At 43.7% G+C, this 18,062-nt stretch overlaps 1 protein-coding gene across 1 annotated transcript; it reads right to left on the reverse strand.

Moving 5' to 3' along the window:
* Positions 1-6,748: 6,748 nt before the first annotated feature.
* Positions 6,749-17,103, reverse strand: ism2b (isthmin 2b). Its single transcript, XM_069657162.1, has 6 exons — positions 16,996-17,103; positions 10,957-11,208; positions 9,628-9,955; positions 7,767-7,904; positions 7,589-7,657; positions 6,749-7,410 (listed from the first exon to the last, which is right to left on the reverse strand). The coding sequence occupies exons 1-6, from the start codon at positions 17,101-17,103 to the stop codon at positions 6,893-6,895; spliced, it is 1,413 nt and encodes a 470-aa protein (XP_069513263.1). The 3' UTR covers positions 6,749-6,892.
* Between the last annotated feature and the right edge of the window lie 959 nt (positions 17,104-18,062).

Below are 18,062 nucleotides of genomic sequence, written 5' to 3' on the forward strand. Positions count from 1 at the left end.
CAGCATTTGATCCTCCCACCCTCAGCATGATGACATCAGACGAAAATGGCTGCTGTGTGAATATGGCAAATTGGACAACAGCCAGTAATTTTCTTTGAACACATATTCATGGTCCCCAGAGGATGAGCCAAACTGACTTTATGAGGTTTACAGTTGAGGTTTTGAGGGAAATATGTCTAGAAGTATTTGATGGATTAGCGTGAAATTTGACCCAGGCATTTCTGTTCTCCTCAGCATGAGTTGCAATAACATTGGCGGTCCCTTCTCTTTTCATAGGGCCAATATGCGGTAAAATAAAGATATGAATAAGCAAATCTTACCACCAGTATGCTAACTTGCTAAACTGTGATGATAAACCTAAACGTTGTACCTGCTAAACTTCAACATTTCCGATAAGATTGCGAGCACAATGCATATTTATTCTGCATATTTTATTGTTTCCTTTAAAAACAGAATAAAGCAAAGGGACTTGTCTTGACTTGTCAAAGATATTGATTGGCGCTTACAGTGTCCAATAGCACTGAATGTGAGAACCTTCTAACACAAACAAGCTGTGTCCCAATTCAGGAGCTGCATCCACGTCGAAGGCTGTCCCATTTTAAAGACAATTTCAGATGCGGCCAACAAATGCGTCCTCCTTTTGCCCAGCGTATCCAAAGAATTATTGTGCGCCAATCCAAACGAGATGGCGTACTCTCAAGTGGCTGAGTAATACACTTTTAAATGTAATAGTTTTTGGTTTCAATCAAAATTGAATCAAATAGCTAGCAATACAAATGTAAAAAAAATGAAAGGGTCCTTGAAACTTAAAACATTTAAAAAATAATTCATTAACTTACATGACGTTAGTTATGTTAGGTAGTAAGCCAGCTAGCTACCTGTTACTTGGCGACAGGAGCGGCGCATTGCGTCAGCAGCTGTTCCCGCCCTTATGCTTGCATCACAAACAGGAAATCCTCTATAGATCAGACCATCTAATTTCTAATTTCGATCTATGAAGGCTACGAATGACTCATCCTTCGTAGACCGTGTCTTTCGAAGGATGCAGCAGCATAAAAGTGACAAACAGCGCAAGATATGTCTAAAAAATCATCTATTTTGATTTCATGGGAACTTTAACATTAGAATTGTGAGCATGTTAGCATTAAGCTGAAAGTAGGACTGTGCCGATGGACAACTAAAGAACGTGGGGCTTGTTTTTTGTGAATTGTTATTCATGCTCTGTAGCTCTTATGAATGGAGGTTCCATTTTAAAGATTAGTCTTGTTAATCATCTCAGAACAAGGCTTTCCTCTGTGTCAAGCTGGTCAAGGAATGGGATAAGTCAAACTCCAGATAATCCATAAAATCCGGAGATCCCCTGGCATTTGTAGGTAGAGCAGCTCCAGTATGTGTATGAGTTTGTAAGTGTGTGTGTGGAAAAGCATACCTTTGCCAGCTTTAATGCAGAATGTCGGCTCGTTTTCATGACTTCAATGAACCCTTGTCAGCCTCGGTGTGAGTGTGTGTTTGTTTGCGTGGGGTTACCCTCAGCACAAGTGCTCCTAGGCCGTAACGGGAGCCGCGAGGGACTTGAAGGGCCGCGCTGTTTGCAGGTCGACCAGCCACAGTACACCCAGAGGAAATCTCATGTTCCTGCCAGCCTACAAAAGTAAACAGATCTGCAACCACCGAAGCGCTGGCACCTGGCCTGGGCCACCGGCGTTTTAACTACAGGAATGAATCACATCACACACACTCACTTGAAATGTAAAATGTAGTCGCACGTTGGAGGTTGCATGTAGAATTTTGTATGGCAATTCATCTTTTCATATGTTGTATGTGAGATAAATCATGCTAATTTGAAATCAAATGAGTTTGAACTTCTGTAAAACCACATTATACCCCTTCAGTGACATGATACATATGCCCTCCATAAGTTGTGAAGTGAATCCACACGGTTTTTAAACACATCCGCCCGGGACCTCTTGCTTCATTCAATATTTTAGATAACATCTTTTAGCCACAGAGGTTTTGAAACCTCCCCTCTCTTTTATGTTGCTTTCTCTCCTCTCTCGCTCTCTCCTCTGTCTGTTCCTCCCTCTGCTTTCTCCTCTGTCTGCACATCTGTGGTTATTTATCTGTTATTCTGCGGCAGCAATGTGGTCAACATGTGTCTGGCTTTCCTCCACGCAGCACTCATCTGTAGTCAACGTAGGAATCAGTGAGAGACCACAGTAGACCTACCAAGCTTCTTATCATTCATTCCACAGCCGATACTCTGCACACACAAATGGATGGATAGATTGATTTCTAAGTATCTCCTTGGTTATGCACGTAACATCAGAACATCCTCTGCTAATTGTGTCCCACTTTTGACCTAATGTTCTATTGTAAGTGCATAACCAGGCTTTTCTCATGGGTCAATGAGAGCAAGTGAAAGATAGACATTGTGACCTCCAGATTTAGAGTATCTTTGGATTGCCTAAGCCTATGGATTTGTATTACTCTGACCTTTGAACTTTAAATCTCAATGTAATTTAATCCCCTGGAAAGAGTGTAGCTTCAGACAGCACAACGGGAGGAATATATCTACTAGATACCACAGTGGAGATGGATGTCAGTAATGGTGGCTGTTGTTGTGTAATAGCAGGCCTTTTCTGTCTGAGTGGTTGAGGGGAACCTTTTTATATTTTTGATGCTCATTTTTTTTTTTTTTGGCTCTTTAATCTAAAGGAATTTCAACCCAGCACCACCACTTTCTCTTGCCCAGCCACAACTAAGTACCATAATGTGTCACTCTTGTGAATCACCAGAAAAATGTCACAACACATTTGTACAGCCCGAAGCGTGCATGGCTTTAAAAGGCTGTGGTCGATTGTTTAGAAGTCTGACTGAAATTGTTAGTACGACTTTTGACTTTTAGACGTGAACTCAACTTATAAAGAAAACCAATGTTGGAGTGAGAACACACAGATGATTAAATAGAGTAAACTAAGGAAACGTTTGATGGTGATAGTCCAAACAGCAACTGCACACGCTGCTAATGTGCTAGCAAGAGAGATCTTACCTTAGGAATCCTGTCATTGCTATTTTAAAGATCTGTTGAATGTGGAAAAGATAATGTAGATGACGATTAGAATCACATGTAACACATTTTCATGAAGTTGGACAATACAGAACACCACAAATTATACCTATTAAGCCTTTTGGCATCACCACCCACTTTCGTTAGCTTAGCTATGTGGTCAGGACCCTTCTTTGATGGACTGACTGTATTTGACTGTTTTTAGCTTTACAAGGGAATAACAACTTGACAAGGAATTTGACATTTTGGGAAAAATGCCTACTTGCTTTATTGTGGAAAGTTAGATGGCAAGATTAGTCATACTCGCATGTCAATTTGGTTAATAAGAAGCTACAGGCGGCATCCAGCTAGCTAAGCACCACAAAACTGGGAACGGGGGTAAACAGCTAGCTTTGATCTGTCAATAGCTGACAATATCTGCCTACCTGAACCTCCAAAGCTGGTCGGTGGAGGTTACTACTGGTCAAGTAAGAGTCTGGCACATAACCCCATAACACTGCATGTAGTTTTAACAGTTAGCTTTTTTCAGATTAAACTAAAAAGATACAAAATTAGTGAGCTTTAGAGGAGCTGGAAGCAAGGATAGCTGTTTCTCTTCATTTTAACGCTTTGTATTAAGCTAGGCTAACTGTTTGGTGCCTTTAGCCTCATATTAACCATGCAGATGAGAGTAGCATCAATCTTCTCATCTAAATTTTGACAAGAAAGTCAAGAAAATAATTTACAGATGGCCAAGTTCTTTAAAATTCTCCCATCTTTCGTCTGTGTAATACGCTAAGCTAACTGCCTGCTGCCTTTAGCTTCATATTAACGTATCAGTCTCTAACTCTAGCTCTGTTCTTTTAAGAATAAACTCTTCTTTGCTGAATTACCTGATATAAAGAAGCGACATATATTTGGGGTATTTTAAAGGGAGAGAGGCCTGAATCCCCTTTTTTTCTGGTTGGTTTTCGTACACTTTCTCCCATTAGTAGTTTTAAGATTTGGCCTGTTGCTCAAGTAAGGAAGTGACATGTTTGCGCTTTACAGGAATGTTTGCTGCACTGTACCTGGCTTGTTTGAGAGGAAAGCTACGGAAAAGTTTGGTATGTCGGTCAGTGAAGAGTATAACTACTCAGTTGTGTTTGAGGAATTTTGCTGTACAGTGCTATGCTATGTTTGGCTCTAACGCACAGTATCTAAAGGGTGGAAGAAGAAATGACACATTAAAAAGTCAGATGATGAATGCAAGGTCTTTATATATTTCTTCAGTATAATTGCAACAACATATTCATAGAGCACTGCAGTACAAAGTCGATTGAAACACACACTTGATGCTGCTGTATGAAGTGATATGAGGCGAGTGGTTTCCCTTTTGATAACGGGTGCCTTCATTTCTCAGTCCGATTAGTGCACCATGTTGAGTATAGAGACATTTCAAAGCTTCAGCAAACTTAAAAAAAAAGAGAACAGACAAATAAATACTGTACAACACCATATATGTAATACTAGATTCAGAAATCACAAGATCATGCTTTCCTCAACAGAACACTTGATATAAGCGCTTTCATAGAACAATGCAGCATTTCTGGCGAGTTTCCCTTCACGATAACACCGTCATCAACAAATGGCAAACACGAGTACATTTTGATATATCTTTTGTATATATATAAACCTTAAATAAAGTGCCTTCCTTAAAAATCGGTGATTCCAAAATGTAAATGCTTGTTTGCATAAACACATCTGGAAGCAGAATTCCTGAAAATAAAGGTTTGGAGCGAACATCCGTAGAACCAGACTGGATAGAAGGAACAACTCCTGGAATTTTACTGTATTTCACAATAAAATACGATTAAGGCCACTGTTTTTTTTGAGTTAGGAATAGAAATTTAAAGATATGATCTCGAAGGTTTCCGTTAAAAAAAAAGTCTTTTAAGTCACTATCTATCTCCAAATGAGGTAACACAATGGTGATTGAGCCGATGATGGCCCGCTGATGAAAGCCTTTGCATTTGCAGAATTACGGACTGGGTGAAAAAAGATCACAAGCAGCGCCCAGTTAGTGACGCATTTTCCATTACCCAGCAGTGGCTGGTCTGCCAGAGAGGGTAGGTGGAGCTAAGCCGCTGCTTTTCCGGTCTCTGCAATTGTTGCGAGTAAACAGAAAAGTTCGATGACTACAGATACAACTTCAAAAATAAGTGAAAATCCAAAGAAAAAGAAACAAACTCGACGCTCAGATGAAGGCAAACAGTCTAAAAAGGAAAGTGACCGTCAGCGAGGAAAATCAAGGGTTACAACCGGAGCCAACCGTGGACGTCTGGTTATCTGGGACGTATGCGCCCGCCAAATAGAACGAAACTTAAAACTTCGAGATTATAACTTTAACACTACCACTGCTATTCCAATAATTATCCAGATTATGGTAACCTAACAGGAGCCTTTACAGCCCTTTAATTTACCGAATAGAGAAAGACTACTAGGCTACTACTTCCATGCCTTTATTTATGTTAACAAGGATAAGAGCAACTACTTTACGATCTATCTGGAATGAGTAGGAATGTCCTTTCTATCCAGTCAAGTTCTGTACATAAACCCAAAGACCCAAAGCCAACAGCTTAAACAGCAATGACATCTTTCTGCAACCACAATCAACAACAATTATTTAGTTTTAAGGGTTCAAATTGCTTTCTGAAAGCATTTTCTGTTCATCAATTCCAATCTGGATTACACATCCGATACTCTCTAATCTAATCTTCACCCCAATACGCTTTGTTCCGATAGTGCTCCGCTGTCGAGGTAAATGAACGAATGTGTTTATCATGGTCAGTCAGTCCCCCTGAGAACATTGTAGAGACATATCTATGAGCACAATCTACTCACTGTAGAGTTATTTTTATCCTACATTTGCACCGTAGAGACTTAGGAGGCTGGATTTACACAGGCACCAACAGTCTGATTTTTAACTCTTTGGCACCCAGATTATACACCTTCCTGGCTGGGAAAATGTGAGGAAATACATGAAATCAATCTGTGTGACAAAACATTTGAAATCAAATGTGCTGTTCCTGTACCACTACTGCTTTTTCTTATAGTCCTCACTTTATAAGCTTAATAACAACAGCAGCGTACCTCTGGTTTGGATCCCAAGTTACTCTAAAATAACTAAATGTAGTGTCCCAAAAGATTGGCTGAAATGTTCATTACTGTTAATGCATGTGGCATCTTTTGGGTTTATTTATGTCCTGTTGTCTTGTTCCTCTTAATACCTTTGTAAAACCTGAAAGATTTCATATTGTAGCAGCATAGTTGGGATATTCATCTGTTGGACTCTTCCCATGCATGTGTTTGTTTCATCAATATAACCAGCCCACACTCATACTAATGTAAAACCTACAAGAAGCACAATCAGGATGTTTACCATGTGTTGTTATTGTCAATCACAAGCGCTCCAGGACACCATCAAGAAAGCCAGTAGGTAGACATCATGCTTACACGCACCCAGGAGAGCGAACCAAACACAAAGAAAGAGCTTGATGTCATGCCAGATGTGGAACAGGTTGGCAAGCGATGGGAGAACACTGCATTTTTTCTTGCAATTCAGTTCAGTTCAGTCGAGCCTGATATCAGGACACTGTGCCAAATCCTAACTTGAGGCAGTCACACTTCACCATCATTCCTAAAGCCCACGGATCTCCCAATCACAAATGTGCATTTCCTCTGAGTCAAAGCATGATGCTGGTTTGGATGTAATATGTCATGACTTGTAAGGTTGGCAGTCCTCGCTCAAATTAGGATTGGGCCCTTTGACTCTGTGAGTGAAGTGGTAGTTTTGGCTGTGGCCCCTCAGTACTCCCTGGCCTCCTCCAGTTCATTCATGAACACGTCTTCATGGGGGTTTTCTGGGCAGCTCAGTCCATTATTGGGTGGCCGCACCGCATGGAAGCGACTCCAGTCTCCCTTGCACAGGATCCAAGGCAGCACGTCTACTTTGAAGTGCAGCTCAGGTGAGAACTCGGTGCTGATCAGGTTCGGCGTGCCTGCGCCTTTCCCCCGCGTGATCAGCCGCCCGCGATCACCGTAACAACAGTGCTGCGCTGCGAGAGTAGATGAGTCACTGGAGAGTGTTGAGCGGATGCAGCTACGCGCTGACGGCTTGTAGATGTCCAGGCGCTCCTTGGGGCCACTCGCATCGCGCCAGCGGAACTGCCGGCCATGAGTCTCGTCGTAGATGCTGACCACAGTGTACGCCACCTCCGAGGGGAAGGTGCAGGGGCAGCTGGGCAGCTCAGACAGGACCTGGTGGAGGTACCTCTGCAGGAACTCGCTCTTACAGTTGAGCCACTTCTCACAGCTGTCCACATCTGATGGAGAGAGGATTGAAATACGACATGAAGTTGTGTTACAGTATGTGCCACTATGGTATTAGGACTGGTAGCGTTATATTATTGACTTTATAAGATGTAAATACAGCTTGCAGTAAATGGGGGAGAATATATTATGATACTTTAAAGTAAGGATGTAATGGAGAGTTAAACTCACCTGTCCCAAATGGCTCTGTGCCATTCTCCATCTCGAAAGGGAACGGCTCTACCACAGTGTTGACTTCACCTACAGAGAGGAGAGTGGAACATCATTTGTGGATTAAAAAACAGAATAAAATACCGAAATAATCTCTGTATGTTTTTTTGAGTTTCTTGAAGTGTGAATATATTCTTACCAGGACAAGGCTCCAGGTCACACTTTGAGGCTTCTGTCAGCGTGCAGGAGTAGCCACAGGACTTGGTCCTCTTCCTCTCACCGTGACCACACGTCGCTGAACAGGGAGACCAGGGGGTCCACTCGTCTGTCTCTTTCTCTGTGGAGAGGACAACACAGTTCAGACATACTGAGGGTCACAGTGACAGAAGCTCTTAATCGTGCTTTAAGGAACACATTCAGTTAATAGGTGGACGGTATTAAAAGGTATTAAAAGTAAGCAGCCTTATATAATTGACTAAGATTAGAAACGCAAAGCATAAACCCTACAAAATCAACCTCTACCTCACAGTTCTGAGCTGAAGTGCACTCAGCTCGTGCTCCATGTTTCTGGACAGTCTCATTTTATGTAAATGCCAATTTTCTCCTGGTCGAACCTTTCCCATGCAAACCCATATTCTTTTTAAGACGACTTCAGTAAAATTAGAGAGAGGGAAGCTGTGCTGTGGCTGTCCGCCTCCGCACCATGCTTCCTTGTGGTGTTAATAACACTGAAAACAAGTCCTCCTTGATTAAAGGCGAGGTGGGTGCAGAAATACCAGCTTGGGTGTAGCGAGCACCCAATTTGACTCTGTGGGCGCTGCCAACTCGCCATGTGGCCATACGGGAACGAGGTCTCAGGAGAGTCGTAATTACAGAAGAAGCTAAGGCAGACATCGTTGATTTATGTTCGCAGAGTCTTTAGATGTGACCACTTTATAGGCATTGTTGCCTTTTGCTGGCTAAATGCACAACAGTTCAACAGACAGAGTCTGTGTAGCAGCATGACGGATAAGGGAAAGGTTAACGAGTAAAAAGGAGCCAAGCTTTTAGACACTTGTTCGCAAATTTTAAGATTACACTACACCAAGCCTCAAAAGCCTTAGGAAAACAAATAGATCAATCATGCACAGATTAGTGTCTGTGAGAAATGTCTCTGAAGAATGAAAGCTTGAGTTTGTGGTTAACCCATGACAGCTCTGTGATCTACAGCAGGCCTCACACACATTGGCCTACCCACTGCCAAACCCATCAAACTTTCTTTTTCATTCCGTCTTTTTCTGTCTCTCTTTTCAATCTCTGCTCTCTTTCATTCACCATGCACACCTTTCTCTATCATTATTTACTTTTTTTTGTACCACTGAATAAGCAGTCTGTGCGAGCTGAGACACAACATTTTTTCCCACCAGAGGAAGGCAGAATTAAGAGGGGGTGAAAGAGCTGTAAAAGTTATGCAGAACCCTGAAAGCCCCCCGAAATTCTTGAACTGGCTCAAAAGGCCGAGCCGCAGAGGGCAGCGAGGGCCGCCATGGTCTGGGGGGGCCCACGGGGTCCTGGGGAAGGATGAAAGGGCCGGCCCAATGGCCCCTGTCATTCTGTGTTCCCAATCTGCCCTCTAATTGTCCACAAGCAGAGGGATGTTTTGTCCCAGGGAACAGTGCCGGCCTCACGCTGCCATTAGCGAGCGCATCGGACCCATCTTCAAAAGACAGGCCTCAGCGACCAGCACGACCAGTGTCGACTTCAAAGTGCACATAACCCACAATGTCCCGATGGTCGAGTGCTCATGCTGCCTCGCATGCTGGCATCCTTTGGCTCTCTGTGACTGTGAAGACAGTTATCATGCAGCCCTCCAAAACCACTCTGTTGTTCTCTATCCATTTCTGTCTGTCTCTCTCTCCCTGTCTCCCATTCCAGACTTTCCCATTATCTCTACCAGTTCTTCATACTCTTCCTTTTCGCATTATTTCTTTTGCGAAACCCATAGGACACATTTTGATGAACTCATATCTAAAAGAGCGGCGTGCTAGCAGACAGCCAGTGTACCACTTGGCAGTCCTTACCGTAGTAGCTTTGCATTGGATCCCAGCCTTCGTTCCAGTGTGTATCCCAGTCTCCGCCCACTCCGCTGGGTAAGGGCTCCTCGCTGCCGTAATCCAGGTAGTAATCTTCCTCCTCTTCTTCCTCTCCCGTTTCTTCAGCGCCTGACCGGCTGTTGCTGTCTTCGCTTGAATCTGTGTAGCTCCAAAAAAGGGGCCAGAAGAGCTTCTTGCCATTGAGCCAATCCACTGTGGAAGAGGGGGAGGAGGACGAGGACGGTAGCCACTCTTTTTCGTTGGCCAGGTCCATCTCTACCTCCATCTGGGGGTCGTCCACCACCTCAATGGTTACCTACATTGGACAAGAGAGGATCTCTGTTAAACCAAAGTAACATATTCTTGACATTGACAAGCGGTTGAAGTGTCCTTGGTTGCTTTGTTGCGTTTGCCGTGACGTGTCATCATTAAGTACTCTTCATACTTCTGTGCACAATACTTCCCTCTCAGGAAATCGACTATCTCAAATGCGAGAGGCTTTCCGTTCACCGGTTGCAAGTCAGCCAGCCAGACGTAAGCATGAGCATTCAGCCAGCTAAACGATCCTCTCAGGGAGAGAAAGTGAGCATTCATTCTGGATAAGTACCTCTCATTACCTCGATATGACTCATCCTAGATGCTACGGCACTTCCAAGAGGCCGCTCCAGCTGATGTGAAGGCCAGGCGAGAGGAAAACTACTCGATTAGTAGCTGTTGTGGCATTCATTTAAGTATGATTGGAAACACTTCCTTTTGTCCAGGTTAAATAGTCTTTGAATGGATTACGGTACATCTGGTATATACGCTACATAAAAACTCATCAGACATGTCACTGGTCTCTGTACTTAATGCAGACAGAGGCCGGCATCATTACGTCCCTCTAACCACATCCTGATTACACTGACCGGAGCTGGAGAGCATAACTGCCATGAGATAAGTTAAACAGAACAACTTTTTGATCTTTAGGGTCAATTTAGAAGGAGATGATGAGGACTTAATGGCGCTTATAATCACAGAGCCTGTTTTCCTTTATTACACTTTAATTAAATAGTAGCAAAAAAACAAAGCGAGGTCTAAGATTAGACTGAGAGACTGTTGATTTTGTTAAACGTTAAGGAAATAAATCATTTCAACAAATGAAAGAGAAAATGTCCCGCTTCTCCTCGCATGAATGGTTTTAATTTAACGCATAATTTACCTTCTTTTGGTTACTGCATGGACACAGCAGACACACTAAATGGACTTATCTTTGTTCTATTGGAGCTTTAATAATAATCTTCATTCACTGAAACGCGTGGCTGCCTCCTCCCAACTCACCTGTATGTTTGGGTTCTGCGAGTTGATATCGGCATTGGCCAGGTCTGGAAAGTTCTTGAGATCCAGGATGAAAGGTTTGGTCTCCTCCTCAGGTTCGGGCTGTGGAAGAACTCCAACGGAGCGGTGCTGGGGGTGGGGCCACCTCCTCTGTTGGCTATGGGGCTCAGGCAGGAGACTCTGGACCTGGTTCTGCTGCTCCAAAGCCTCAGGGACATACTGGACCCCACCGCCGTGGATCTGGTGGCCATGATTCTGTAGGTACAAGGTAAGAGGTGAGATTATGGTCCATTATCAAGACCAGAAATAATAATCTAGAGGATTTCCTTCCTGATACCAATTCTGATACCAAGACTAGACCTAGGCCGATGAGAGAACCCCTCCAATACCTTTGCAATAAAGTCAACACTAATGACGCTGGTGCTGATATTTTGCTAGCTTTGATATGTTACACTCCCAGCTAGCACTGTGTTTGTGTTGTCTGCTATCATCACGTGATGACTCAACTAGAAATAGTTCTACTTTGCCATACTCATACACTGATTGCAGAGGCTGCTACCTAAAGTGCCCAACTGTCATTCAGTCTTCACATTCACACCGATGGCTATGCCACCAGGAGCAATATAGGGTTCAGTGTCTTGCCCAAGGACACTTCGACATGTACACTGAGGGAGCTTGGGATCGAACCACCAACCTTCCGGTTGAAAGACGACCGACTCTACCTCTGATCTACAGCCCCCCAGTGGCAGACGCGATGTATAATTTTGCTGTGTTGGCAGCTGTTATGGAAACGACTCGCCCATTAACGACATTGCTTTTTTGGCTTTACTGACACTGGTATCAGCATCGGACCAACTCTATTAATTGCAGGAAATGCCTCTTAGCCTGATTTGTGCATATATGCTTACTGTGTGAGCAGACACCACCTTGTAATCTCGAAGATCTCAGTTTTGTTCTCTTTTGCGGCAACTAGGGTGATAAACGGTTATTGCGGGAGCACACTTCCCAGATATATCCAGATAGTGTTGCATGTATGACGTCCGTGGTTGGTTGGATTTTCCTCGCTGACGGTTGCCATCACTAACTGGGCGCCGCTTGGACATTTTTTCTGCGAATGTCGGCAGACACCCAGTCTGTAATACTGCAAAGGCTTCATCAGTGGGTCATAGGCTCAATCACCATCGTGTTACCTCATTCGGCGATAGATAGTGACTTAACAGACATTTTCATGAAAATATTCAAGATTATTACTTTAATAATGTTAAGAACACCCAAAACTGGAATACATCCAAAGTCCAGCGGCTACTTAAGTTCTACTGACAAAAAAAGATCGATCATTAACAGCTCATTGATGAAAAACAATCAGTGCTCTGTTTCCAAGAAGAAACCTTGAAACCATCAAACACTTTGTAGCTTGGTCAGCAATTCCAAAAAGCCCCTGAGGCATCCAACTAACCAGCCAAGTGACCAACCAGCCTTCGTTCAGTTCATTCTTTTTTTTCCCACAACAGTCATGGCATCCAGGCCGTGGACAAAGAGGGGCTTGTGCCAGAGGGATCCTCTTTTAGCTTTAATGAGAGGGCCTGGGAGGCGTGGGACCCCTGGGCTGGTGCGAGCGTGTCTGAACCTGCTGTGCTGCCGCCACTACGGCCACCACTTAATTTGACCTTTTGGGATTTACTGTACTAAGAATAACCGGAGGAAATGTAGATCTCTGATATTAATGATGACATTGTAATGGTAGGGAATTGTAGATATTAGCACAGCAGAATTTAGTCGCTGAAAACTGAGTTAAAGTTGGTCTGATTCCCCAATTTGGATGTGTCTGTTTCACGTCTGCCATTCACTCATGTCTATTTCATCCTGAATATGGCCCCAAACCATGATTGGACCTTGAGAGTTGACCTGAGCCCGTTTGCGGTCTGCGCAGAGAAAAGCAGTTGCAGTCTGAGCACTAAAGAGGAGAAGAAATGTCTGAATTAATGACCAGACGGTTGATGATTTATAGTTGTGGCCTCTAGAACGGGGCGTACTTTTCACTGACTGCCTGTGATTGTCCCATAAAGAAGTTATGTGGTCGGTCAAATTCAAGCATGTGAACACATTATGGCTGTTTAGAGGAGAAGCCAGCCAAGCATGATAGATGATGGATGAAGAGAAGTTGGCCCCCTCCCCAGATATCTGTAAACTGGTGGTGACAAGTAGATAACCTATTGGGCACATTGAACCTTTCTCTGTGCTGTAATGTTATCCACTCCAAATACTGTAAGCAAACATTACACATAGTGCAATAACAGTGGATTCTTGGACTAATTATAGCAAAGCTTTTATAGCAAAGCTGCTGAAAAGAGAAAAATAACAAAATCTCATATAAAGCCTCTTTTGTGGGCGGCTGTGGTTCAGTGGTAGAGTCGGTCGTCTTTCAATTGGAAGGTTGGCGGTTCAATCCCCGGCTGCTACAGTCCACATGTCGAAGTGTCTTTGGCCAAGACACTGAACACCAAATAGCTCACGAAGGCATAGCCACCGGTGTGTGTCTGCGAGTGCATCGTATGAGTCTGACTGGAGGTCGGCACTTTGCACAGCAGCCTCTGCCATCAGTGTGTGTGAAAGGGTGAATGTGACATGTAGTGTAAAAGCATTGAATGGTCTGATGACGAGAAAAGCGCTATATAAGTCCAGTCCATTTACCATTTTGATCTGTTGCTTTTCTCTTTTTTGTTGGTCTGACTGATAAACAAGAACTTCAATAAGGTCGCCTTGGATTTTGAGATATTGGCATTTCACCCAGCGGCCATTTTCTTCAAACGTCACGCTCAGGATGGCAAGCTGAAATACTCTTACGCTATTGTTCTCGAATAAACGTGTGGAATCCGACAGTAGCCAACATCAGGTAGGGACATCGGGTAACATTTAAAATTAAAACAAAACAAGCTGCGTTAGCTTTTAACCAATGACTGTATATAAAGATGGACGATGGCATCTCATCTGCTCTCAATGTACGAAATTGATGCCAAAACAGCCTGCGTGATATAGGCGCTGCCATCTTGCGATGGTGTCATCATTTGGAGCCAGAGCTGCGCAGTAAAGATCAGCGGGTGGAGCCGCCATAGCCACTGAAAAAAACAGCAAGGATCCCGCACGTCTGCGTATTTAACAGCAGAACAGCTTCTTGTGTCAGTCTAAAGCAGACGTTCACAGGTATGTAAACTTCAATGACTGTAGTGATTGTTTTAGTTACGTTTCCTCTCACCGTTCCTCCTCTACTCTGCTGATCAGGAACAGATCGGCTGCAGGAGCCGTATTTGTCAACAGAGCTGTCAATCATAATTTTGACAGCATCAAATAACTAATTAAAACTAAACTAAAAATGAACGCTTGGACGTAAATCAGCATGATAAGAACCAACTATAATGACAGAAACCATGTGTATGAAAAATGTATTTGGCGTGATTTTATGATTTGACCCATGACCCATCTGTTAACATGGAGGAGGCGGGCTTTATGACCTATACTGCAGCCAGTCAGCAGGGGGCGCTCGAAAAGTTTTGGCTTCACTTTTAGGGAGCCGTCATGTCGTCCATCTTTTTATAGGGTCTATGCTTTTAACCACTACAGTTGTCTAGGAATTAATGCTTTTACTTCTGTATCGTGTGACTCTATAAACAGTAATATTGTTCATTAAAAGCAGCCCTGAGTGTTAAATAGGTGCCAGTGCTGTTTTCTCCAAATATCATGTGTTATGTTTGGAATTTATGGCAAGAAATTATTAACAAACAAAACCACATTTTTCTCCATGTGACCACATCAAAACATAAAAGGCCCACACGTAACGTCTGGTCTCTTGTATAAGATCTTAATCCTCCATATTGATGCTCCATGTCACCCCGGCCTGGTCCTGGAGAGCATCACAGTCAAGTCTGTCCAGCAGTGACAATATTCCCTCACACACATGCCCTAACACCTAACGCACTCACGCAGACATAGAAGGTCCGGAGTCACGAGAGAGGCCACATACTTTCACACCCTCCTCATCTCGTCCTGTTACACATCTGGATCCTGTATTCTTTCGCCCTGTATATCACTCTCCTCCTCCTTTCTTCCTCCCCCTCGTTCTCTCTGATCCTGCTCTCCTCCTCTCTGCAGAGGGGCTCTTCTGATCAAAGGCCCGAAGGATGATGGCATGCGGTGTGTTTAACAGGAAGACTATCTGGATGCTGTGGGGGACCTCGGCCTGGTCTGGAGAGCTTCTCTCTTTTAAGACAAACATTGAATGCACCTTTTTGGCGACACAGCGAGTCTTCCATTCATTAGGCTGAGAAGAGTGGATCCATTTAGCTACTGTCATTGCTACTGCTGGTGGTGACACACATTCCTGTTAGGGAGAGGAGGTCTGAGTCTGGATGGGGGCAGCAGGGGCTGAGGTGAGGGCCAGGGATGGGATCCGGTGGAGTTGGGGGGCAGGCTGGGAAGGCGGGCGGTGTGGCAGCCCTGATTTATGCGCCCGCAGATATCAAAGGCCTCTGCACTTGGCTGTTTCCAAACCATTACAGAAGAACAATAAACTATAGACGCTCTTTGATCGCCGTCTTTTACAAATGGAAACAGGACAACAAATGCATGCCTGGTGGAATCGGGGTGAGGTTGTGGAGGTGGGAGGTGGGAGGTGGGGGTACATAACAAGTTAGGGCAAACAGGTCGCAATATTTGGAAAAGGGGCCACTTCAACACAAACCCCTCCTCCTCCCCCTCTTCTTGCTGAGAGATGGGGTGAAACCAAAAACAGGAAATTCCACATTAACACGAAAAAAAAGAGCCAATGTAAACAATCAGATGAGTGACACTTGACCCCATCTCCAGCGTGAGAGATGCCGAGGGCTCGCCTTATTCTAGTTACATAAGCATCTCGTTACTGGGCACCCGCTTTGCTGAGCTTCCCCTCCTCCTCCTTCCTCTCTTCCTCTGCTAATCTCTCCTCTCCATCCAGCACTTACGGACACGCATCCAGCGGGTCGCAGGCGAAAGTCACCGACTGCAGCCTTTTGGTGAATGAAACGAACAATCACACAAGCCACAGTGAGACTTTTCATTTCTCCCTCCCTCTTTTTTTCCTCCCTGTCTCTTTTTTTGCTTTGACATCAATCAGACAGATGATGAGAGAGAGAGAGTCCCAACAGGGCATCCATGGGAGGCCACACAAGAAGGAGAGTTCAAAGGCAAAAACTGAACCCTGACACAAACACACACAAACAGACTTTGATATCCAAATATGTCCGTGCGTAACACAAACACTGGAGTACACACACACACACCACACACTGCACAGCGTGTGTGTGTGAGTGTGAAAGGAGTTTGGATTTATTATAGCAAGGAGTAGGTCCAGTTATGGCAACCTTTACTATACATAGAGAGAAGTGCAACAAAAGAGAGAGACATACACTAAAGAGAAATGTATCATTATTTCTTTATCATTTTATTCTCTCTCTATTATTTTTAGCCTCAATAAAAGGTGGAATCATTTGATGGATGCTGGCTGAAGATAATAGTTAAAAAAGTGACCTTTCAAGCCATCTGTTAGCCCCAATAATCTTACAATATATTCAGATATAATAGAAATGACTAACTTATATATTTTATATTCAATAAATTCCTAAAACCTAATTTTTTTGCCTGTTGTACCCCATAAAGTTAGGCTAAAAATGACTTTGCAAGAAGTAAGCAAGGAGATTTTTGTGTATTTTCATTCATATCTTTCATAAACCACTTTCATAAAGTTTTTAATTTATATATGATATTTCTATAATGCTGGGAAAGTTTTCTTGAAATTGACACTATTTTTCAACATTAATAACGGAACTGTATCTATAGTAACCATAGGAGTGTGTACATTTTATAAGTTAGCAAAGATGCACCACGATGCTAGCTAATTTTACGGAAAAATACGTTTCGTCAGCAACAGGTGTGATTTTAACAGCAAGGAACTTGCTCTTAAACTTCAAAAAAATCCAACACATGCTCAATATTGTAGAAAAAAAAACTTACCTTGTGGCCCACATGCTTGTGTCTGGTAGGAAACCCTGTCCCCAAGCTAAGAAGTGTTGACCAAATCACGAGCAGCATCTGAAATCTCCACGCGACCTCTTGACGCATCTTCAAAACTTCCTGTTAAGATTTGTAAAAGTACTTTGGAGGTTTTACTCAAACTTTTCTCCCTAAACAAGCTTGTTTGTTTAGCAGAAGCGACTCCGTCCCGCTTGTCCTCCGCTTGTCAGCAACTTTGACTCAGGACAGATGAAGTTTTGGGCCCCGTCAGTCTCGAAGTGTCGCACTTTATGAAGATGCGCACCAGCGTCCAGAGGTATCCCGCGCGCTATCCATATCTGGCACCAGCGCCTCGCGCAGCAACTGTCAGTCCGTATGGCGGCTCGAGCTCAACGCCTCTCTTCCCCATAAAAACCACAGTTTGAAGAGCTTTAAGTACCAGAAAGAAGTCAAACACCCCACGCAGAATCTCCCCGTCCGCACCGGCGCCCGCTTATTCAACTACTTTAAACTGTGAGTCATTCCGTCGTGGGTGGGTGGGTGTTTTCTTCCAATACATTGACATCTGGAGCTCATAGTATGCTGTGCGTCTTTGCTATCTGTCTGATGCGTTAATCCAGTATCCATCTGAAGTTCATCCACCGGTTCGAGTGGATGTGTGCGTGCGTTTGTGTGCGTACAGCCCAGCCAACCGGTTTCGGTAAACTCGCCTTTTACGCACGCATTCAGAAGGTTGGTGCTGCAGGAGTTGGGGGTGGGAGGCTTATTGCTCACAGCTGTGAGGAGGGGGGCGCGTGGGGCCACTGAGGTTCCTGATAAGGTACGCGGTTTAGTTTACATATGAACTACAAAGGGCTACATAGGCAGGACACGAAGAGGACATTTTACTTACCACTGAGAAGAGAAAGTTTCACCTTACATTCTGACTTCAAAAGTCATATTGTAGAGTAAAATATTCCGCCGATGCTTTTAATTATTTCACTAAACTCTGGAAACAAGCACATCTCATCCCAATGGCATACCATTTCTCAAAAATACACTTTTAAAACAGTAGTGAATGACTGTTC

The sequence above is a fragment of the Semicossyphus pulcher genome, unplaced genomic scaffold (assembly GCF_022749685.1).
Source record: "Semicossyphus pulcher isolate SPU_LCO1_2020_fin unplaced genomic scaffold, fSemPul1.0.p SCAF_11, whole genome shotgun sequence".
Lineage (NCBI taxonomy): Eukaryota > Metazoa > Chordata > Actinopteri > Labriformes > Labridae > Semicossyphus > Semicossyphus pulcher.